General features: G+C 43.4%; 1 protein-coding gene and 1 pseudogene across 4 annotated transcripts in view; one reads left to right on the top strand and one right to left on the bottom strand.

Annotated features, from left to right (window-relative positions):
• Positions 1–690: 690 nt before the first annotated feature.
• The window catches only part of LOC143134746 (SUN domain-containing ossification factor), a 37,913-nt gene continuing 13,992 nt past the window's right edge, over positions 691–24,611 (bottom strand). For 2 of the 4 annotated variants that reach the window (XM_076295363.1, XM_076295365.1), the window contains 6 exons: positions 24,380–24,467; positions 22,000–22,104; positions 19,933–20,090; positions 19,239–19,327; positions 19,085–19,140; positions 17,753–18,959 (listed from right to left, as the gene is read on the bottom strand). In XM_076295363.1, coding sequence (XP_076151478.1) covers positions 18,516–18,959; positions 19,085–19,140; positions 19,239–19,327; positions 19,933–20,090; positions 22,000–22,104; positions 24,380–24,467 — 940 coding nt within the window. In that variant the 3' untranslated portion in view covers positions 17,753–18,515. Of the gene's footprint in view, positions 708–17,752; positions 18,960–19,084; positions 19,141–19,238; positions 19,328–19,932; positions 20,091–21,999; positions 22,105–24,379; positions 24,468–24,611 lie in introns of those variants that run through there. The other 2 variants (XR_012988709.1, XM_076295364.1) reach the window with 2 other exon arrangements.
• On the top strand, positions 3,589–5,345 carry LOC143133565 (C3a anaphylatoxin chemotactic receptor-like; annotated as a pseudogene).

The following is a 24,611-nucleotide window of genomic DNA, read 5'->3' as shown; positions in this document are numbered from 1 at the left end:
AACTAGTGTCAAGCCTTAGAAACTACCTCCGACTACAGGAGTTGCAGCATAGCACTCTCTGCGGGCATATCTCCAGACCAGAGATTGGCTACTGCTACAAAATCCATCACTAGATGTCCTTGAGTGTGGATAGAAACAAGGAGAACATGATTATGCACCAGTCACACCAGATCCCATCGCACCAGACTACCTACTGAAGTTTGTCAGCTGCAACTGTGCAGGCGTCTGTGACACTCTCAGATGCTGCTGTAAAAAGCAAGGAGCAAGGTGTGTGATGTATGATGTGACTTCAGCACATTATTTGCGCTACATCTACTCTCCCTCTTTTACGTTGTAGTACGTTTTTCTCGTGGTTCTCAGAAATAGTCAAAAATAGTGTAGCCTATAAAAAAAAAAAAAATAGAAACAAGAAAAATTGTTTTATGGTTTAGTGTCTTTACACACCAAACCGGACATTATGCTTTATGGAAATCTATAACTCTTCCATATGAATCTGGTTAAAGACTGGTAAGCTACTGACAAAAAGCCCCCTTTTTTACATGTAGGCTACAATGGAAACTGATAGCTGCTTCATACAACTTGATGAATGAAATGTCTGTGGCATCAGTGATTGTCACATTGCAGCTGATTAGTGACAAGAGCAGCAGCTACTGACATTCGCCAGTCTTCACAAATGACCCTCACAGTTTCTATACCTGAACATACCTCTAGGTGGTACCTGGTGTACCATTTTCCTGCATTTGAGAGGAAAACACCTCATAGGCCAAGCTTTTCAAACTCATAGTCTTATGTTTTTCTCAGGTGGCTCCTTTATCTCCCCCTCTCTGCTTATATTGATCACCTAAATTAAAAACCTCTCAGGGAAAGTAGAATGTACAATTAGTTTTGACTGACTGCACAATCTTGTATTCACTCGGTTGGATATCTGAAGCCATGCAGTTTACCAACCATCATAAAATAATCCAGGGGCCGGTTCCCCGATAACGCTCACTCTTAGCGCGCTAAGAAGACACAAGATATATCTTACCAAAGTTGTTTATGTTCCTAAGTGTGTTCCCCGAAGTGTCCCTTAGGAAGCTTCTTAACACGCTGCCTCTTACTTTCGACGTTACAAAGGCGCTGTCCCAGTGAAGGTGCTGAATTAGTTGGCATCGATTGCTCAGGAATCGATTTTCCACTTCACACGAAGGTGCATGACGGCGTTAAGAAAGATCTTACATCCCTTCTCCTCAGCACCTACATACTTACCAGATGTGACACAGTCAGCAATCTGTACAGAAGAGGGAAAAGGCAGGGCCTACACAACTGCTATTAAACACCTGACAGACCTTCTGCCACTGTGCAGGTACGGTGACCCTGAGGAAAGCCTGGATGTTCAGGAAGAGGTTATAACAGCAGCACGGCGATACATGGTGTCACTCTATGACAGGAGTGACTGGTGGTACTCTAGATGCACTGCGAGCCCATCTCTTTGTGATCATCAAAGGAGACATGCGTTGCCTTCCACCAACTGAAGATGCCTTCCTATAACTGAAGATGCCTTCCTATTACACCTTCGCCGAGCCCTGCATCAGTTGGCTGTGTGTAAGCGGGCACACATGGTTCAGCCAACCGACCCAGCTGCCACTGATTTTGGGAGAAAACTTGTCAATGGCAAATTGGTGGCAACCAGAGGCAAAGCCTTCTGAACTCAAACACACCAAATACTGCCGCTGCAAGAAAAGCATGTGTGTCCGGGGATGCTCCCGTGCAAGAGCCAATGTGAAGTGTGTGTGTGTGTGTGTGTGTGTGTGTGTGTGTGTCTGTGTTTCCGCCCTTGTCTGCGTCTGCGTCTGTCTTGCTCTGCCCTGTGTGTGTGTTCTTGTAGGCGTGGCTGCAGACCATCTGTGGAATTGGTGACACCTGGGCCCGGTGTCTCCACGCCCTTTAAAAACGGCTTCCACCCTGTTACCCGTTGGAGCTTCTTTTCTTTTGCCCTATTGCTTTCTTGCATGCATCACGCTTTCATCCATTGTCCACTCAGCCACACACTTACGTTACACTACTGACTCTACTGACTTCCACACTCTACGTTTTAGTCTGTTTACTTGCGTTACCGTTATAATAAATTACTTGTTATTTTTACTTCAAACGCTGCTTCCTTCATTTTTGCCATGGCCTTTGAGCCGGGTCATGACTGTGTGAGTGTGTGTGTCTTTTCGTGCTACTGTATAACCCACCCTGCCGGTCTTGTTTGCTGTCTCAGGTGGTGAGGGTGAAGGTCTGTCACTGTATCTGCAATGTGCCACCCTCCTGATTATCCCACCTAACAGGGACCTGCACCTAATTAATTAGGTTATGTTAAACTATTTTGTTCCATTAAAGTTGTAATAGTTGTCATCCGAGGCAATAAAATAATGAGTCATTTTGCTGTATTATATTTCTTGTGTGACACATTTCCATTGGGAGAACAGGGTTATGTTGACATTTAATAAAAAGCCTAGGTCATGATGTCTTTCGGAATTTTGAGAGTAGCATAAAATTCGATGGAGGTTCTGAGTCTGTTGATCGCCAACTAGTAGTGAAAATCATCACAGAGCCATTGATTTTCGTTGGATTTTTATAATTTTTTCTGTGGAATGAGTATACTGTTTGGTGAAAAGAATGGCATATTGGCTGATGTCATAACCGGGGGAATAATTGATTGCTAATGAAGTAAAGATGAAAATATTGGAAAAAAGTGAGAAAACGCCTATTTTTTTTTGTGTTTTAAATTGATGCAAAATCATGTAGAAATGTGTTTTAAGAGTTATTTTTTCAGTGGATGTTGTCAGCACATGTGTTCTGCACCTGGAATGCATTTATGGACAGCCTACCCAACCACTGAGGAGTTGAGGGGAAAATTTTTCAAATTTTTCTGATAAAAAAGATAGGGTACATACACATACAAACAATGGGAAATTCAACCAAGCAGTGGAATAATAAAATCAATTAAATCTAGTCTACTAGTCTAGTTTTTTTTTTTTTTTTTACTTTCAATGAAACTGATTTTCTAATGAGAAAATTATGTTCCACTAAATCATGTACAATGTGCTGCTAAAGACTATGCAAGTTCAGGCTATAATTGCTGTCTGTTTGCAGGATATACATCATGGATAAAGACGGAAATTAAAGGGACACCAGGCAACGTTTTCGCGTTAATTAATCATCTTCGTAAGTCGGTATATGGTTAAATGACTCATTACGGGGCGAATGAAAGCTCTCTCGCCCGCCCCTACTGCCTGTAGGAAGAATATCCCACTTGCAAGTTCGGTGTATCCTACCCGCCGACCGAAGCAGGATCAGTTTACAACACAGAGGCAGGCTAGACGAAACGCTAGAGATTGTTGCAAACGTGTGTAATGGCAGAGCCAGCGAAGAAGCAGCGAAAACCCTTGACGGAAGACGCAAAGAAAAGGAAAAGAGCTTCAGACCGAGCGAGAGGGAGTTTCGTAGAGAAAAAGCATCAGGCTTGCCTGGTGTCCCTTTAAACATTCTATTAGAATTCTAGCAAATCTGATGAATATACATATGATCCTGAGCCTGAACCACCTGCTAGTCTGTCTTGTGATGCACTGTGTGTTTTTGGGAAATGGCCTTGTCATTTGGATCATTGGTATGAAGACAAAGCGCACGGTCAACTCCTCATGGTATCTGAGCTTGGCAGTGTCTGACTTCTTGTTCTGCACGACTGTCCCTTTCAACAGTGTCTATATGGCAACTGGACACTGGCATTTTGGACTTTTTTAATGTGTAAGTTCATATCTGTGGCCTTCCCCCTTAACATGTACAGCAGCATTTTCCTCCTGCTTGTCATCAGTGTGGACCGCTACTGCAGTGTGGACTCAGAGTTTTTCCTACTACACAGACTATAAAAGATCAGACCAAATGCATCCATGATCATAATTCCACAGCATTTTCCTGTGAAAGTGTGGTGTTGATTGGTTTTGTATATGGACTTGCCATCCCTCTGATGGTCATTGTGATCTGCTACTCTGCTAAGCCCTTTAAGGTGATGACCGCTGTCATAATAACATTTGTGATATGCTGGCTTCCTTTCCAAATCTTTCGGCTGATGGAAGTCTACTATGCGTCATATTCTGGTGCCCTGTTGAAGACAGGTGTGACAGTATGACTCGGAGCAGTGGGTGTGGGGCTGTCTGGTTCCCATTGCTGCCCCGCCCTTTTGTAAATGGGGAAATTAAAGGGGACCTTGGCAACTATTTCAACGTAATAAACCCATTTAGAAATCATTTGGATGGTTAAATGACCTGTTCCGGTGAAAATGGTGACTTTTCCCGCTGCCCCTAGCGTCCCCAGGCGGAAAACCAACCTGAGACTACCGTCCCGGAAAGAGAAGTGAGAAACAAGAAACTCGTTTTAAATTGTATTTCTTACCTTGTAACATCCACATTGTCTGCCGAACGTATGCTAACCGTTTTGCTAGCTTGTAAACAAATCCATGTGCTTTATCATTACCTTTTTCCACAGTTTGAAATAGCATAATGCACAATTTCTCCAGAAGAGGGGGAAATCATGCCAAGTTTCCATTTAACACGGCTCCATAAATAGGGTGCAGCAGCACGTGCAGAGAAGGGGGGCTACAGGGAATCTAGCACCTGCCCTTTTGCCCCTTTGATGTCCAAGTGCCCTTTTGACAAGACCCGTTTTTTACTTTTTAAAATTTGTAATACTTCCGCTAGTTCCAACATGAATATTCGCTAAAATGTCTCATTAATAGTTTGTGAAATTATACATTTACAAATATAACAATTTTCTGTGTTAATTGAAATGCCTTGCGGCCACCAATCCGTAACGTCATACATTCAGTGAACTCTCAGAAGGTGCACGCAGGCACAGTGCTGCAGGAGACGTTTGGGAGCAAGGTAAGGTCACTTGGCAGTTAGCCTATCTGAACATGCAATAGTATTCAGCTTAGAGATAGAGAATAAAATGTTTAAATTGTTTCATGTTTAATGAAGTAGGCTATCAAACCCGTTTTAACCATGTCATGGTCCAACCATGTCATTTGCTGGTGGCTACGCTTGGGTAAATGTGTAAGTCATTTGGTGCTAAATCCTTTTGCTTGTGTGCTGTGGTGTTTCTTTATTTGCTTTGGTTTGCTGTGGTGTCTCTCTGATACTTTTCTTTGGTTTGCTGTGGGTTTTTGTTTGCTTATAATTTCTGTAATTCCTATTATTTTGTTTAGTAATTTTCTTTTATTGATCCCTTGAAGTACGGGATTGTGCTCCAATTGGTTTGTATACATCCGGTAAGCTCAATCCAGTTAACTTGTCAGCCTGTTGTCTCTGTGTTGTGTAGCCTGACCTGTGGTGAATGTAGTGGGCCCACTGTTAGTACCATTTTACTGTGAACTGCTAAGTTATTGAGAAACTAAAATAATAAAAACTTTGTATGGATTATAATTCTGCCTCCGCCTGTCCTTCAGACTGCCTGCCCTGCCTAATCCTCTAAAGGTAGTAACAATAGTTTTGATGCTCAGTTCTCGGTCCTGTCACACAGGGATTCAAGTAACAATCACTATAGCCTATGCCAACAGTTTCATGAACCCAATTTTGTATTCATTCATGGGTCAGCACTTCAGGAATAAATGCCTGATGTCTATCCTTTCGAGGATGGAAAGTGCCTTGCAGGAGGAAGACCGTCCCACAAAAGCTATGAGCATGTCAAAATCAAGCTCCTAATATAAAGGGGATATATGAATTTGTTGTGCCATTTCCAAAATAGAAGAAATGTGACAGAGAAAATCTGTGTCTAAATGGGTCCACCAAAGGCCAGTATTTATGCTTCAATACAATATATTTTGTTAGTCTTAACGTATTAAAGAGGACTCATTAAAGCTAAAGTGTCTGATAAAATACATAAACATAAACATAATGGTTATGGAATGTACATAATGTTATGAAATGTTCAAAAAGCATTTTTGGCAACTTCTTTGTTGTCACCATTCAACAATACTTTGTACCAGTCACATTAGTATGACTTAACAATACACTTTGGTCATGCAGTACCCTGAAAAGTTGTGGGTTCAATTCTTGGCTTCCACCGTTGTGCCTTTGAGCAAGTCACTTAACCCCAAGTCTTTTGTAATATAATTGACATATGTAAGTTGTTTGGGATAAAAGTGTCTGCTTAATGAATAAATGTTACTTCTTCACATCTATCGAACTCACTTATTTCATTAAAACTGCCACGTTTTCCAATATTTTCACGCAATCACAAACCCTAAAAGTATCTCAGACTTTTTCAACTTCACTGTGCACTTTTATATAATACTACAGAGCCCTTTTATCTGTCGGCCAGACAGCGAAAGATCGTAATCAAGAGGGCTAAATTACAATATAAAAACTAGAAAATGTAATTTCGAGGAAATTACCAGTGCATGAAAACGCAAAACATACTGTATATTAACATAAAATGCTAAACAAACTTTTATTTGGAAACAGTTGTGGGCAGAGGAAACAGTTGGCAGGAGTCATAGTTGATATCTGACAGTTGTAATGGCTGAACAGTTAGTTGAGTAGTTTAAATAGTTAAATTATTTAATAGTGAATTATTGTAGTCAGGACATTTATTTTGAAACAGTTGTGGGCAAAGGAAATAGTTGAACAGGATCTGTAGTCTTAAGAGAGCCAGATTTTATGCTTAAAGCCTGAGACAGCGTATATAGTTTAAAAGTTAAATGTAGATAGTGTAATGGATGTTGATAGACAGAAAGTTGAATGGATGTTGATAGGCAGATTGTTTAATGGATGTTGATGGGATAGTTTAATGGGTGGATGAGTGAATGGTTTGAAGAGGATGAATGGATAGAAAGTTGGATGGAATGTGCCTTATATCCTAGAATGGAGATACACAGAGAGCAGAAAGCAGTTGATACAGGTGCAATCATTTTCATGCACTGTAATAAGAAGAAGACTTCGGATAACAGAACTGCATTTTCATGCACTGTAATAAGATAGAGGAGAGACAGGGCAGCAATAACTTTGGGATGGTGTTAAGAGAATGACAGGCTTGCAAAGAACACAAAACAAGCCGGTCCATATCCCAACTTATGAGAGAGATAGCGATATTTCTAAAGCATTGAACACTTTTTATTCACATTTTGACATTCATGACTTTTCAGATGACCTTAAGAAATTAACTGATGAGCAATCTCTAAAGTCCACTACATTTGTAATCACACAGGAAGATGTAAGGTCAGTACTTAAAAGGAATAAGGTAAATAAAAGTCCAGGACCAGATGGGATTACTGGGAGATTGCTAAAATGCTGTTCAGAACAGCTTTGTGGGGTGTTCACTGATATTTTTGGAATGTCCTAACAGAGAATGGTTCCAAATATATGAAAGGAGTCTACTATAGTCCCAGTGCCAAAAGGCAGCACTATAAAGAGTTTAAATAACTTCAGACCAGTGGCACTGACCTCACTGGTGATGAAGTCATTTGAAAAGATTGTGAAATGGTTGTTGTTGATGAGGGTGGGTGAGGCCTTGGATCCCATGCAGTTTGCATACAGGGCTAACAGTGGGGTGGAGGATGCCTAAATTACACTACTAATTAAACCTCCTGTACAGTCATCTGGAAGGTCCTGGCTAACACGCCAGGCTCTTGTTTGCTCAGATTTTTCTTCTGCGTAATGCTATCCAGCCACATGTTTTAGTTAGAAAACTATTATCAGAATTGAATCTTGAGAAAAATCTTGTGGGCTGGATTATGGATTTTTTAACCGACAGATCACAGAGGCTAAAGGTCAATGGCTGTTTTTCAGAAAGGCACGTGTCTGCACTGGCTCTCCTCAGGGTTGTGTACTTTCCCCTCTACCACATCCTCTACACCTATGACTAGAAGTCAGCATATAAATAGGCACATCCTAAAACATAATAGGCACATCCTAAAACATAATAGGCACATCCTAAAACTTGCTGATTGCAGTTATTGATAGTTTACAGCATAAACATGAATCCCAGCATGAGCCAGTGGTTGATGAGTTTGTCAGTTGGTATGACTAGTCTTTTCTTCAGTTAAACATCTCAAAGAAAAAAGATTACACTTTACTTGACAGCAGTGTTGTAGTACTCGAGTCCAGGACTCGGACTCGAGTCATGAGCTAAATTTAGAGACTTGTGACTTGACTTGAGCACTGAATGACTAGACGAGGACTCGACTTTTTTTGTAATGTCATTAGGCTATAATATGTCATTAGAATATTATTTGGCATAGGATTTTAATATCTAAATTATTTTTAGTATTAATATTAGTGCAATGGAGTGTTACTGCTTCATGTCATACATCACACATCACGCCATGTTCTTAAAATAACGGACGTTAACTTTAACGGCGCCAAATGCCTGGAGACATGAATGCCCCGAAGGTTGTCAGTTTTGCATTTAAGTGACTCAACTCGGACTTGACTCTGATGAGTAGTGGACTCGACTCGGACTTGACTTGGATTTTTTTTTTAATGACTTGGACTTGACTCTGACTTGAATACTGGAGACTCGAACCTGGACTCAGACTCAAGGCATAGTGACTTGACTACAACACTGCTTGACAGTATCGACATAAGAGTGACATGACACTGTCATGAACGTGTCATAAACAAGTCATAAACGTTTATGACATAAGGCTTCTGTTATTAAGTGACATTCGGTTTTTGTTATAACAAGTTAGGGTTAGGGACAAATACAATCTCAGCCTTATTGTGAAGGTGGCTGGGAAGTTCATTGGCTGTCCACAGTTATACTTGCTGACCATTTATGAGAAGCAGGTCATCCAGAAGGCAAAGTCTACATTGGACTGTAAAAATCCTCCCCTTCATTGCTCATTTGAAGCTCTTCCCTCAGGCCGGAGACTAAAAGTCCCCTTTTATAAGTCCAATAGGACAAAAAGGTCTTTTATTTCTAGTGCAATACAATATGCCTGATCAATTTGCACAATTTTGCTTTATTGCACATAAATTATTCTGACCATCTGTCAGAAAAATAAATAGATAAGACAGTTCCTTAACTTATATTAACCTGTGTCTTTTTTCCCATCTTGTGTCTTTGTGTAACTTTGTGCTATGTATGTGTACCTGACTGAGAGACAAGTTTCCCTTTGGGACTGAACTGAACTGCACTAATTCTGGTATTTGCTTTCTTGTCACTGCAAGTGCACTTGATATGTGTGACTTTAATTTGATAAGATGGTGAAATAGATGCAACTGCACTTCCTTCCTACACTTCCTTTTATGTTCCTAGAAAAACAAATTACATAGCACCGGTATTAGTAAAGGCAAATGTAGCATGGCCTGGGAGCCACTGCCAAAACAGACCATCTGAGATGCAAGATTCTGAGACTAAAATCAGCTACAGTGCATTTTTTACATATTGACTAACTGCATAGAAGGCTGGCCCTATCTAGTTCTGTTTTTCGTGCATAGTGTTAGTGAGGGGGACGAGACCGCATATGTTGAGACCAAGTCGAGACCGAGTCTTTAAAGCATATACCTACAAACTCAGAAGGACTGAAAAAGGTAGCATATTTCCGAAAGAACCCCCCCCCCCCCCCGCACATAGGTAGACCTGCAATAATGAGTATTGAATAATATCATATTATTATAATAAACATGCAGTAAGCAGAATTTAAGTATGGCTGCATTTGACACTTTTACATGTTAAAATGACAGTCCAGTAGGCCTACCAGCTGTTTTGAGTTAAGGCCATGTTTAGCCTAATTGAATAACTTGATGATGGAGAAGATATTTTCAGACCTGCCATCCTTGAAGTAATGTCTGGAGTACTATCTCAAACCAGGAAAAAAACATTGCTCACGTTGGCCTTCATGTAGGCTATACAGCCAAACATTTAAATGTTGACAATCTGTTGGTGTCTTTCTGCTCCTCTAATGTCTACTGAGGCTGCAATGATCACATATTCCAACTAAAGGGGCCCTCAGCAATAGGTGCGCTATGTCAGTCTAGAAGCCCAAGTCTCGCAAAAAAATTAGACAAGATATCCTTTATAGTGCAACAAAAAGAAACATTCTCCAGTGCATCATTACTGCATATGATTCTGAAAGGGAAGTGGACCTAGGACAAATCCTCAGCTATGAACTGATTAATGTCCCTGTACTGTAGCTATTGCAGATATCGATGGTTATTTGTGAAGTGGAAATAAGTCTATCCTCACTCAAGTGCTGTCTAGCAATGTGGAATGTCCAGTAGTGATCACTGCAAAAACTGCTCATTCAACACTGGTAATAGATGCTCAAGATCTAGTTATGTCTTTAGCAGGGCCGTAGTCACCATAGACATTGAGGGGGACGTGTTCAAATATTCAAATATGACCAAAATGTCCCCCCCAATATACGGACATAGAAAAATAAATAAAGAACTCTACAGGAAACCAACAACCACCATCATCTGAAATGTAATCAAACATAAATAACGCACAAATTAGTGACCTAGTGATGGTTCCAGAGTAGCCTACACCCCTGAGTGGTTTGACCTGGTGGTTTTCCGTTTTTCTAGGGTGACCTGATTGTGTCCTCTTTTTAGTTTGTGAAAAAGAGGACATAAGAGAAAACACTGTCTCAAAAGGCTATTTTGAACTTATTTGTGAACGACAGAGGAAAAACGCAATGCAATTTCGCTGTAAACACGTTTGAGGCTCTAGAATAACAACATTCTGGATGATTTGTAAGGTTTCAAAGAGGACATGTCCTGGAAAAAGAGCACATCTGGTCACCCTAGTTTTTCGTTAGTGGCGTGCGCTATCAAAAGCTTCCATTTGCTGCACCCTACCAAAGATCCTTGATTACTGTACTAGCTCCGCTTTAACCCTCTCTGACCCTACTGCGGTGAGGTAGGGCTGGCAACAATATCGCAAAAGCTCATAATTCTCACAAAACTTGTTGGAAAGGTGTAGCACAGGCTAAGGAAATCCCATACATTTCTGGAGCCGATCAGACTCAAAGGAAACTTTGAAACATTTTCCATATTGTAACCTATTCTCGCAATGATAGCGAAAGTGAAAAGTTTTATTTTAAATGATGAATTTGTGCAAGCCTGTGTCATTCATTTCTTTCACGTCTTACAACATAAATAATGCATTCATATGCTAGTACTAATGCCAGGAATTACCCTGTTTATAGGCCTCTTAGAAATGGTTGTTGCATCTTGCATATTATTTAGATGCGCACTCGATCGGCATCCATGCAGGCAAAACGTAGGAATCAAATGTGGCGACGGCACACAAGTTGGAAAAAACGTCGTAACAACTTGTTTGTGATTTTTAATAATATTTTTTGCATGGCCCTCAGACCCCACCACAGATTTGGCCCCCCCCAATGTTGACATCATGACCACGGCCTTGGTCTTTAGGACACCCATCTGACTGCAGCACATTTAAGAAGTATGCAGGAAAGTTTGTAAGAAACATTTGTATTGTTAATTGATATTTGTTATGTGGTAGCAAATGATCAAAGAAATAGACCTAATGTAGGAATGCACACAGATATTGCAACAGATACAGAGCCAACCTGTCCCGTGGCATCAAGAAAGCAAAAAAGGAATACACACACAAGATAACCACCCACTTCAAAGACAGCAGGAACGCACAAAGCCTATGGCAGGGCATTCAGGCCATCACGGACTACAAGCCCGCGCCACAGTGCTGTGAGAGCAACATCCCTCTGCTCAACAATCTGAACCGCTTCTTTGCTCGCTTTGAAGCACAAAACAGCACTTGCCCACAGAAGACCCCTCCCCCTCCACACGAGCAGCCCCTGTGCCTTTCTGCCGACAGCGTGAAGAGGACACTTGCTGCTATCAACACCCGTAAGGCAGCAGGCCCAGACAACATCCCAGGTCGTGCGCTGAAGGACTGCGCTGAGGAGCTTAAGGATGTCTTCACAGACATCTTTAACACTTCCCTGAAGCAAGCCATCGTCCCATCATGTTTCAAAGCTGCTACCATCATACCTGTGCCGAAGAAAACTGCTCCATCCTGCTTCAATGACTACCGCCCCGTGGCACTGACACCCATCATCATGAAGTGCTTTGAGCGGCTTGTCATGTCACACATCAAATCCATTCTCCCCCCCACCCTGGACCCCTTCCAGTTTGCATACCGAGCCAAACGGTCCACAGAGGATGCAATCTGCTCTGCCCTCCACCCAGCCCTCACCCACCTGGAAAAAAGAGACTCATATGTGAGATTGCTGTTTATAAACTTCAGTTCTGCATTCAACACCATAATACCACAACAACTCATCTGCAAACTTGACAAACTGGGACTCAGTACCTACCTCTGCAACTGGCTACTGGACTTCCTCTGTCAGAGGCCTCAAGTAGTACGTGTTGGCAACAATATCTCAAGCAGCATCACACTGAGCACAGGGGCCCCTCAAGGCTGCGTGCTCAGTCCGCTGCTCTTCACCCTGCTGACGCATGACTGCACTGCAACCTACAGCAACAACCACATAGTGAAATTTGCTGACGACACAACTCTGGTGGGTCTCATCATCAATGGCGACGAGACTTAATACAGGTTGGAGGTCGACCTTCTGACCACGTGGTGCAGGGACAACAACCTCCTGCTGAACATCAGCAAGACCAAGGAGATTGTTGTTGACTTCCAGGTCACACCCAACACCTGCCACTGACCATCGACGGTGCTGTGGTGGAGAGAGTGAGCAGCACCAAATTCCTGGGGGTGCACATCAGTGAAGACCTCTCCTGGACCACCAACACTGCATCACTGGCGAAGAAAGCTCAGCGCCGCCTGTACTTCCTGCGGAAACTCAGGCGAGCAAGTGCTCCACCAGCCATCATGACCACATTCTACCGAGGCACCATTGAGAGCATCCTCTCCAGCTGTATCGCTGTGTGGGGCGGAAGCTGCACTGAATACAACAGGAAAGCCCTGCAGCGCATAGTGAACACAGCTGGAAGGATTATTGGTGCTTCACTCCCCTCCCTGAAGGACATTTACACCTCCCACCTCACCCGCAAGGCGACCACAATTGTGAGTGATGCAAGTCACCCCGCTCACAATTTGTTTGATCAACTGCCCTCTGGGAAGAAGTACAGAAGCCTGTGCTCCCGCACCACCAGACTCACCAACAGCTTCATACACCAGGCTGTTAGGATGCTGAACTCTCTCCCCCCTCCACCCTCAGCTACATAACATCCTGGACTTTGGACCCACAATGGCTGCCTTGCACTACTCCACTTGCACTACTCCACTTGTACACTTGCACACTTTGCAACTTTGCACTTTGCAACTTTGCACTTTGCAACACTTCTGAACACACTTCTGCTGCTCTTACATAACTTGCACCACTATGCCACTTGCATACTTAGGTCAAACAGAATTACCTCAGCCATTTATTGGCCTGATTTTTGCACTATTATATTGACTGTCTACTGTATGCACAATTGCACAATTTCAACTCAAATTTTGCTGCTCTTATTATGACCGCCGCGCAGCGAAGCGGCGGTCATATAGGTTTAGTCAGAATTTTTTTTTCTTTTTTTCTTTTTCGCATGCCCAAATTTCCGTCAATGAGTCCCGGGACACTGAAAGACCGGGGTACACGAAACTTGTTTTTCGTTTTGATCTGTAGCCCCCCCGCTGGACTGGACCCACCGAAAGGAGGGTAGGGCAGACACCGTTTTCTGTGAATAGGGTTTAGGTATGTTTTTTGTATGTTGATCTCAAGGGGCCATATCAACCCATTCCATAACCACTCATTTCATGTATAGCGCCACCTAGTTAAACACAAAAAAGTAAAAATGAGGTGTTGTAATTGAAGGTATCTGTGACCTAACATAGTCAAAACTGCACGAAATTGGAAGTGTAGGATCATTATGACACCCTCTGTATGCACGCCAAGTTTCGTGGAATTCCGTTCATGGGGGGCCACACAATAAATGAATCTATGTTACTATACACCAACTGGCCTGTAGGTGGCCGGAGACAGTTTTCTGTGAATATCTCGAGAACCGTAGGGCCTAGGAGGTCCACCTTTTTTATGTATGTTGGTCTTAAGGGGGCATGTCAACCCATCCCATTACCACTTATTTCATGTATAGCGCCACCTAGTTAAAAATTAAAAAGCAAAAAATTAGGTGTTTTCATCACAATATCTCTGGCTGACAAGGTCAAAACTGCACGAAATTAAAAGTGTAGGATCATTATGACACCCTCCGAATGCATGCCAAGTTTTGTGTACTTTCGTTCATGGGGGGCCTTACAATAAAATAATTTATATCTGTAGCCCCCCCGCTGGACTGGACCCCCCAAAAGGAGGGTAGGGCAGACACAGTTCTCTGTGAATATCTTGAGAACTGTAGGGCCTAGGATGACCATTTTTTTCCGTATGTTTGCCTCCAGGGGTCATGTTAACCCATTTCATGTGCACACATGTGCACAAACAGATACACACACACACACACATACATTCACAGTAATCATACGTATGACACATACTCACACAGTTGACATATGTATGCTTGCATGCACAGGCACATACGCAGGCACACACACAAGCATGCACACACACACACACCCACACACACACACTCACACACACACACACCCACACACATAACATAAACATAACACAAACAATCAAGAATTTCTCAGAATTATGAACAGGCAAGATGGAGGTGGGGTTGTATAAAATTAATTTTACATGTGAAATCTATGAACTAATCATGTTTTGGTACTTGTTGTCTAGCAGATACCAGTGAGAATTGAGTGTGGATAATGTAATTTAGTGATACAGTTAGAATCATATAGGCCTTTCAGCGTGATTTCTTTTTGTGGAAAAAATGTGCTGGACTGGGCGGCGGTCATATTTTGTACCGCTCTGCGGTACATCTAGTTTTCTTCATTGTATGTGCCTTCTTATTTTTACTTTTTATATTGTTTACTTGAATGTTATGTTTGTCTGTGGACCTAATTGGTAAAATATGTCTTGTCTCCACCGTGGGATAGTAGGAAACGTAATTTCGATCTCTTTGTATGTCTTGACATGTGAAGAAATTGACAATAAAGCAGACTTTGACTTCCTACAAGGGCAGGGTCATCCCTCTCCATTTTCAAAAAACTCCTCAAGACCCAGCTCTTTAGAGAACATCTCCTTTCATAGCACCACTTACAACAAGTCTTGCTGATGCTAGCACTTACCAGCCGTCTTGAACTGACACTCAACTGTTTAAAAACAGCACTCACTGATGCACTTATTCTTTCTGTACTCTACCGTTTTTAAATTGTCCTAAAATTGTTGAGAGAATTGCTTTAAAACTTAACTGTTACCATGTTGTTAGTCGCTTTGGTGAAAAATGCGTCAGCCAAATGTAATGTAATAATGGTGTAGGCCTATCTGATTAAGACCCAAAGAGTGGTTGAAACGTACTTATTAAATAACACTGGGAGCACAGAACTACAGAAAAGACTATCTTTACTTTTTTCCCTTTGCAACTGTCAAAGAAATCCCATAAACACAGGAAGGCCTAGGGTATCCTACATCAGATGACCTAAAGATTAGGCTCTTCTGCATAGCATTAAGTGATTGGTATGAAGTAATTTGAACAGTGACCTTGATCTAGCCTACTTTGGCTATTTAAAGGTAATTTATTGCCAAAACATCACACAATATAAATGAGCTATAACAAACAATAAAGGACTTAATCACACACAAACTACAAAAATAATAATTATGTAGGAAGTTTAGAACTCCTCTCCTTTGGTCAACCCAGAATTGACCAAAAGTGCACCAAATTCAACACCAATGACTCAATACACTTGGAGGAGGCCTGCTTCCTTTCTTTTTCCAGATATTTTAGGATTTGGATATCGTTTCAGTATTGAGTATCAAGATATTTATAACAGGTATTGTATCGAAGTCATAATTTTGGTATCGTGACAACACTATGACAGAGCCACTCTGTTTTCTAGATGTCGAGGATCGGAGGCTCTACCACCAACAAGTGATGCTGCTCAATGGCATATTAGAAGAGCACATTATCAAGCTCTAGTATGGAGGCAAGCACACATACCAAATCCAGTGTTACTAGAAGTAAAATGTTTTTTACTTGCCGGTTGTTGCTGATGGTAGATGCAGTTCTGCATTAGGCTTATTCCCGCTATCTAAGTTCATATGTACTGTACAGTAGGATATATTCTGAGTTTAAGGTTATCTGTGCAATTTGTTATTGTGATGAAATGCATTAAACACCACGAGTGACTCACTATGTTAGCAATAAAAATATGGTTGTGTTTTGATTAGAATTTCCGAGTTTATTACATGTTAACTGTAATCATGTTCCCATTAAATACGTTAATAAACTATAGTATGGCTTCTTTAATGCTCAAACATGTATTTTATTTAGAGAACACTTTTATTTGGTTTTAGTGATTTACTTTTGAAATCAACCCAATTTAGGGAAAAATAAGCAAAAATAATCACTATTTTATGTTAAAATGCTGATTATGCGGCTTAGAACTCAGAATTGAGCTTGGTAAACACAATATTCAGAATCAGCACCCTCAAATTAGGTAAGAAGGGTGGTTTACCAACTTTTCCTCAAATTTGCCATCAGAAGTTCTCTTCTGTGAAGCTGCTCTCCCTCTATATATGCTACACAGAAAACAAACAAATTAAACACCTTTCACTGAGCAGTTCAAAATAGTTTGCTAGGTCCACTTTGAGATTTGTTGCAAATAGCTACATTTGGCCTTGGAAAGGCGATTTTCGCCGAAAAGCGACTAGTTTGCAGGTAGGCTCAAGAACGAGTCGAGACCGTCAGTTTTAAATTAAATTGAGAATGTCAAGGCTGTCTTTGAGGAGGCAAGTCCGAGTCAAGACCAAGTCTTTAAGGGACCGCATTGAAACCGACCAAAATTAAAAAAAAAGAGTACACTTTCATGATTTACTTACATTTTACACTTGTCAACTAAACTTCTTTTCTGGACCATACTTTAGGACTAGGAGCTCAGCTGGAGTCAAAATTTAGCATTGTTTAATTGTGGTTCAAGTAACCAAATTTAATAATTGCGGATTGCTCACTCATCTTGTCGATTATCACAACCAATAAATCGAGTACTACAACACTACATGGCATTAATCAGAGGGTGGCTGTTGAAATGCTGACAGGACAGCGGCATGCTGGCGGTCATCATGTCACTCTTAACAAAAGTTACGTGGGTGTGAACTTAAGTGTTAAGAGCTAAAAGCATCGAACAGTGGTGAGATCAGAGACATGATGTCAACCATGGCTGACTTGCTAATGAATGTGCTGTATGCATGCAAGTATCACCTCAGTCACAATGGGGCTCCTTTGGCAAAAAGACTTCTGACATACTCATACGTCTTTGTAGCCTGGAAAATCCAGACCCTGGCAATCTAGAAAGATTAAGGGTCTGGCCACGAACAATGTAATGGCCCAACTCGAGGGGCGGCAACAAGCATGCATTTAAAAATCTCACTGCACGCAATTGGATAACACTAGACCACGTTTACTCTGAATGATTTCGGCCTTTGACGCAATCGGATAACACAGCAGCGCTGTCTTCATCAGTTTAGCTGGTTCCCCGGGATTCAAGGGGAAAAGTAACGTGCATCATTGCTCATCACCAGAGTGTCTTGCAGAGACAATTCCATTGTGCTCTCGCGAGAACTCTGGATTTCCAGGGTAACGTCTTTGTTTAAAAGAACAAGACAGCATGTTGGGTACCTTTTAGGTGCCCAGATTTAATACAGTGAATGACCATCACGAAAATATTACAAAGCCATGGAAGAATAGGTTATCTGGAAAAATCACCTCTGGCAAAATAGGTTTAAAAATAAATAAATAGAAAAAAAAAAAATGTTTTATGGTTCAGTGTCTTTATACAGCAAACCGGACATTATGCTTTATGGTTAAATCTGGTTAATCTGGTTAAAGGCATGACCTGTAAACTACTGACTAAAAGCCCAAAGTGATTGTCCTTTTCTACATTGTACACCTACAATGGAAACTGATAGCTGCTTCGTACAACTTGATGAATGAAATGTCTGTGGCATCAGTGATTGTCACATTGCAGCTGATTAATGACAAGAGCAGCAGCTACTGACTGTCGCCAGTCTTCACAAATGACCCTCACAGTTTCTATACCTGAACAACATATACTGACAGGTCAAACCTGGTGTACCATTTTCCTGCATTTGCGAGGAAAACAGAACACCTCATCAATATTAGCCCTAAAACATCTAAACCTGGACTCAGGTGAGTAAGGTGCAATTTGTTTTTACAATTACTAGGGAGTAGGATAGTGGAAGCATGAGCAGCGTCCCATCTGAAGTGCTTTAAGCAGGGGTCAGCTCCCCACCTTTCCCTGTGCATGAGACGAAGTCCACAGGAGCGGCTTTTCACAAGGCCTCTTTCCAGCTCCCAGCGCACAGAGACTGGTGCCACACCGCCCCCTGCTGGGCCTGGTGAGCAATGTCAAGTTGGCCCAGAGATGGCCATGGCCCCCAGGGTCCCCGCGCTCATCTCCTTCTTGCCCTTCATCAGGTCCTGCAGGGAGGTCATCCCGATGCCTCCGGAGAGCACGGGGTCACTCCGCCGCCGCGGGGCCTGCAGCAGCTCCACCACGCCGCCGGAGCCGCTCGGTTTGGAGCGCCGCCGCTTGTAGGCCCGCCGCTCGGCCCGGGTCCGGCCCTGCGGCGGCAGGCTGTCGCACAGGCGCCGGCAGGAGGCGGCCACGCCGCAGAAGGACGGCTCGTCCGAGTGCGACGAGCCCTCCGAGCTGCCCTCGGACTGGCCGTCCCGGAGCGCCACGGGGAGCTGGAGTCCACCCTGGGGTCCTCCGTTAGCCAGCGGCAGGGCGGCGCTGGGGGCCACCACGGCACTTAGCGTCTCGACCTTCTTTTTACAGCGCTTCTTCTGCTGTGATGAAGAGGAGGACAAGACACATGGCTGACGTGAGGAGTGGGAATGACTAGACTGCACCGGCATGCTGCAAACAACTAAGGGCAAATACATGAGAGCATTGAAAGGATGTGCAAGAGTACCTTTTTATTCAAGAGGGGATTTCTGGAAGTTTCTACATTGTAAGCGTCAGCTGGCCCTGTGGAGTAGAACACAACAGAGCTTTAGTGCCTGCATCCTTGAGACAGTACTGCAGCACACACTTTCAGCATCCTACACTTTAGAGAGTGAACTTGCCTTCTGTGGTGGGGATCTGGAAGGCAGACTGGAGGAGAGGGTAGGACGCGCTCCTCTTCAGCCCCAGGTCATCACAGCCAGGCACAGACCTGAGAGAGGCAAGACCGCCGCAGAGGGAGAAGAAACGAATAAGAGTCCGGAGACATCACCAGATATGCCCCACTATAAAACACATTAGACATGTCACCTGAAGACATCAGTGTGCCAGACATGCAGATTCAACCAAATGTTTTCTTATAGGAAACCATTAAGACAGTCTTGTCCATCAGGGAAGCATTAGGTGCATTAGGTTTGAGATGGTAAAGTGTGTGTGTGTGTGTGTGTGCCATCTCTCCCTTTGTAGCAGCAGTAGGTGAGGTTTGAGAGGGTATAGTGTGTGTGTGTGTGTGTGTCATATCTCACCCCTCGGGGCAGCAGTAGGTGAGGTTTGAGGGGGTATAGTGTGTGTGTGTGTGTGTGTGTGTCATATCTCACCCCTCGGGGCAGCAGTAGGTGAGGTTTGAGGGGGTATAGTGTGTGTGTGTGTGTGTATGTGTGTGTGTGTGTGTCATATCTCACTCCTTGGGGCAGCAGTAGGTGAGGTTTGAGGGGGTATAGTGTGTGTGTGTGTGTGTGTCATATCTCACCCCTCGGGGCAGCAATAGGTGAGGTTTGAGAGGGTATAGTGTGTGTGTGTGTGTGTGTCATATCTCACCCCTCGGGGCAGCAGTAGGTGTAGCTGCTGGTGTTTGTGAGGTCGGGCTCGGCGGTGGGAAGGATGGAGGCCAGACGGCAGTGGTTGATGAAGAGGACCAGGCCCAACAGCAGACACAGCACCAGGCACAGCAGCAGGTAACTCTGCCTGTCTGACACCTGGCGCACACACACAGACACACACACGCACACAAACACGTCACAAGGCTGGAGATAACACAATACACACATGCACGTACAGACACGCACATGTTCATAGTACTCTTCCCTGATAGCCAAGTCAAGAGAGAAAGGAAGACATTCCTCCACGGAGCATCCATACAGCACAGCACACATTTTAGCTTTACTACACTTCTGGAGGACTCTGGGTCTCTGGCTCATATCTCATTTGTCCATCACCACAAGTTAATTGTGGCATAGAGGCTGAATTCTAGCATGGAGCTGACTAGTAGGCACCTCTGTAGGAATCACTAATGTAATGTAAAGACATTTTTGGCGTAGTCAGTAGTGGAAAAAGTGGTTTACTTTGACATTTTCTACTTGCCATGTACATTTCCATTATACAACCTTTACATAGGGTGACTGTTTACTGGACCAATTACTTTATAAGTATGCCAGTCTTCTTTTAAAGTGACCTACTGGGCAGCCGTGGCCTACTGGTTAGCGCTTCGGACTTGTAACCGGAGGGTTGCCGGTTCGAACCCCGACCAGTAGGTACGGCTGAAGTGCCCTTGAGCAAGGCACCTAACCCCTCACTGCTCCCCGAGCGCCGCTGTTGTTGCAGGCAGCTCACTGCGCCGGGATTAGTGTGTGCTTCACCTCACTGTGTGTTCACTGTGTGCTGTGTGTGTTTCACTAATTCACAGATTGGGATAAATGCAGAGTCCAAATTTCCCTCACGGGATCAAAAGAGTATATATACTTATACTTACTGTTGCATGGTGCTGCGCTGGTGAATGTTAACAGACGCATCCTCATTGTGATATCAACAAACTACTTTCATGTTACACTCGCTCCAGTCCTATCCTGTGTGGTGTGGAGTGAGTCCTATCCTGTGTGGTGTGGAGTGAGTCCTATCCTGTGTGGTGTGGAGTGAGTCCTATCCTGTGTGGTGTGGTGTGGTGTGGAGTGAGTCCTATCCTGTGTGGTGTGGAGTGAGTCCTATCCTGTGTGGAGTGAGTCCTATCCTGTGTGGTGTGGAGTGAGTCCTATCCTGTGTGGCTGGAGTCCTATCCTGTGTGGTGTGGTGTGGAGTGAGTCCTATCCTGTGTGGTGTGGTGTGGTGTGGAGTGAGTCCTATCCTGTGTGGTGTGGAGTGAGTCCTATCCTGTGTGGTGTGAGTCCTATCCTGTGTGGTGTGGAGTGAGTCCTATCCTGTGTGGTGTGGTGTGAGTCCTATCCTGTGTGGTGTGGAGTGAGTCCTATCCTGTGTGGTGTGGTGTGGTGTGGAGTGAGTCCTATCCTGTGTGGAGTGAGTCCTATCCTGTGTGGTGTGGAGTGAGTCCTATCCTGTGTGGTGTGGAGTGAGTCCTATCCTGTGTGGTGTGGTGTGGTGTGGAGTGAGTCCTATCCTGTGTGGTGTGGAGTGAGTCCTATCCTGTGTGGAGTGAGTCCTATCCTGTGTGGTGTGGAGTGAGTCCTATCCTGTGTGGCTGGAGTCCTATCCTGTGTGGTGTGGTGTGGAGTGAGTCCTATCCTGTGTGGTGTGGTGTGGTGTGGAGTGAGTCCTATCCTGTGTGGTGTGGAGTGAGTCCTATCCTGTGTGGTGTGAGTCCTATCCTGTGTGGTGTGGAGTGAGTCCTATCCTGTGTGGTGTGGTGTGTCCTATCCTGTGTGGTGTGGAGTGAGTCCTATCCTGTGTGGTGTGGTGTGGTGTGGAGTGAGTCCTATCCTGTGTGGTGTGGAGTGAGTCCTATCCTGTGTGGAGTGAGTCCTATCCTGTGTGGTGTGGAGTGAGTCCTATCCTGTGTGGTGTGGTGTGGTGTGGTGGGAGTCCTATCCTGTGTGGTGTGGTGTGAGTCCTATCCTGTGTGGTGTGGTGTGGTGTGGTGGGAGCAGCAGTGGGCACCTCTCTCTGCAGCTGGCTGATTCTGACGGACAGGTTGAGCACCAGCTCAGTGACGTTCTCCAGCTGGCCCTGGAGGGTCAGGATGGACTCCGTCTGCTTCTGGTCCTGAGGACACACACACACACACACACACACACACACACATACACACACACGGACACACACACACGGACACACACACACGGACACTAGTATCAACGGACTGATCCAAACCAATCCTAAATGAACCGTGCAAGAGGCTGTAAGTTAACTGCCTCACTAAACTGATGAAACAAATCAAATATTTGACAGTACTCTGCTCTAGCCCTCTGCTGGTCTGCTTCTGTTTTGTCGCTGCATGTTTTTGTTTTGGCCCACCGTGTGCCTTTTTGCCACGCCCCTACTTCCTGTCTTTGTTCTTTCCCGCCATCACCTGTTTCTTATTTGCTTGTATTACCTGCCCTATTTATACCCTGCCCTACTGGTGCCTCATTGTCAGATAGTCTTTCTCCATGTGGTGATGTGCCCTAGTGCTTTGGCCTGTCTCAGTTTTGGAACTTCTGAGTTTGTAAGTTTCCCACTTTGTTTGGTAGTTTTTCCTGAACCTACTTTTGAATTTTGAATCTGCCTGTTTTTTTAATCTGCCTGTTTGGAACTCTGACTACGATCCAGCCTCTTGAACTTAGCTTTTTTGGACTTTGCCTGGATGTTGGATTAACTGCCAATTGGATTTTCCTAATTTCAGTTTTTTCTGCTGTTTGAAGAACTGTTTTGGTTAAACTGTTTGAACTGCCTTATTGGCCTGTGGCTCTCCACAAACTTTTCCACCTGTCTGCAAATAAATCTGTGAACAGCATCTGCGCTTGGGTCCAGTCTCTGAATCGGACAATATTTTTGGGTGAAACTGCTAAAAGTATTTCTCATGTGACTAGTGTTGCACGGTGTATCGATACTAAAAAGGTATCACGATGCCTTCACGCAAAAAACGATACGATTTCAGACGTTTTTAGAATCGATACTTTATTAAAATAATAAAGTTCTGTGTCTGTGTAAACTGCTGCTCTCACTGCTCCTTGCACGCATCTAGGCAAGTGGGCGTGTCAAGCAGGCAGCTCTGAGTGAGTGAGTGCGCAGCCAACGTCAACATAGTTCTTTGCCGACAGTTCTAGGCCTTGTGGATAAAACAAAAGGTGCAGTGAAATCTGCAACTATTTCGGATACATCGCGAATAGTGAAGGCAAGCCATCAGGTACACAGAGGCCCGTTTGTAAAATATGTTTCAAAGTCATTTAAAAGCAGTAGGCTACGCGTGGAACTTGGCTAAACACCTCGCAGACATATCCCAACATTTTTAAAGAGTTCAAAGAACGACAGGTTAACGAATATGCTATAGAAAACACGACTACATGGTTAGTGCCAAGTTCTTCTCTTGTGAAACGAGTATGGTTCTCTGGGATAAAGCGAACCTTCCTTCATCAATGAATTTTGACGAGACATAACGAGCTGTTATCATTTTGACGAGACATAACGAGCTGTAATCATAGGGTGCTAACGTGATGAAAGCGCAATGTTCACGCCAGAATAACATTACCATAACTTGTAAACGATCTATTTCATGTTCGGTCAGTACTACTGGTAATATTTGTCATGGAATGTAGACCGCTAATTAAAGCCCACAGCATACCACCAAAGCCAGCGTGTTGAGTCCTAATAATAATAGCGGCTTATTCTTACAGTACGTGGGAGCAAATCATGTTATCAAAGAAATAGACATGTAGGAATACACACAGATATTTTGCAACAGGTAATGGTGTAGGCCTATCTGACGAAGACCTGAGTGGTTGGAACGTCGTACTTGTACACTGGGCGCAAAGAAGACTATCCACACATTTTCACCTTTGCAACTGTCAAAGAAAGCCCATGAACACAGGAAGGCCTAGGGTAGCCTATACTGTACATCAGATGGCCTAAAGATTAGGCCTCTCTGCATAGCATTCAGTGATTTGCATGCAGTCATTTTAACACTGACCTTGATCTAGCCTAGTTTGGCTATTTAAAGCTACTTTATTGCCAAAACACGACACAATGTAAATTAACTATAACAAACAATAAAGGACTTAATCACACAAAGTAGGCCTACTATTTTACTGACTATAAAAAAATAATAATTATGTAGGAAGTTTAGAAGTTTAGAACCCAGAATTGACCTGCACACTACAAAAGTGCACAGAATTCAACACAAATGACTCCATTCACTTGGAGGAGGTATGAGTCCTTTCTTCTCCAGATATCTTAGGATTTCGCCGTAGTATCGCTTTAGTATCGAGCATCGTGATATTTATGGCAGGTATCGTATCGAAGTCATAATTTTGGTATCGTGACAACACTACATGTGACGCACCTGCTCATCAGCAACCTTGGAGGTGTTCTGGAGCTTGATGATGGTCTTGTTGAAAGCCTTCTGCATTTCTTCCATTTGCTTACGATACCTGGACAGCAGATGATTTTGTGAAATCAGGGAAAACAGATAACCGCTTGGACTTGCAATTGCTGGGATAGTTTTTCTTATGCAGTAGGAGCATTTAGTCTATATTTGTTATACATTTTGGTATACTAAGATTAGAGAACGAGAG

The sequence above is a fragment of the Alosa pseudoharengus genome, unplaced genomic scaffold, assembly GCF_046254945.1.
Source record: "Alosa pseudoharengus isolate Yale_2024_CS ecotype anadromous, Long Island Sound unplaced genomic scaffold, YU_APseudo_1.1 YU_APseudo_1.1_scf_2, whole genome shotgun sequence".
NCBI classification, from domain to species: Eukaryota; Metazoa; Chordata; class Actinopteri; order Clupeiformes; family Clupeidae; genus Alosa; species Alosa pseudoharengus.
The sequence above is the reverse complement of the archived record's forward strand: the minus strand, read 5'-3'. Positions and strand labels throughout refer to the sequence as shown.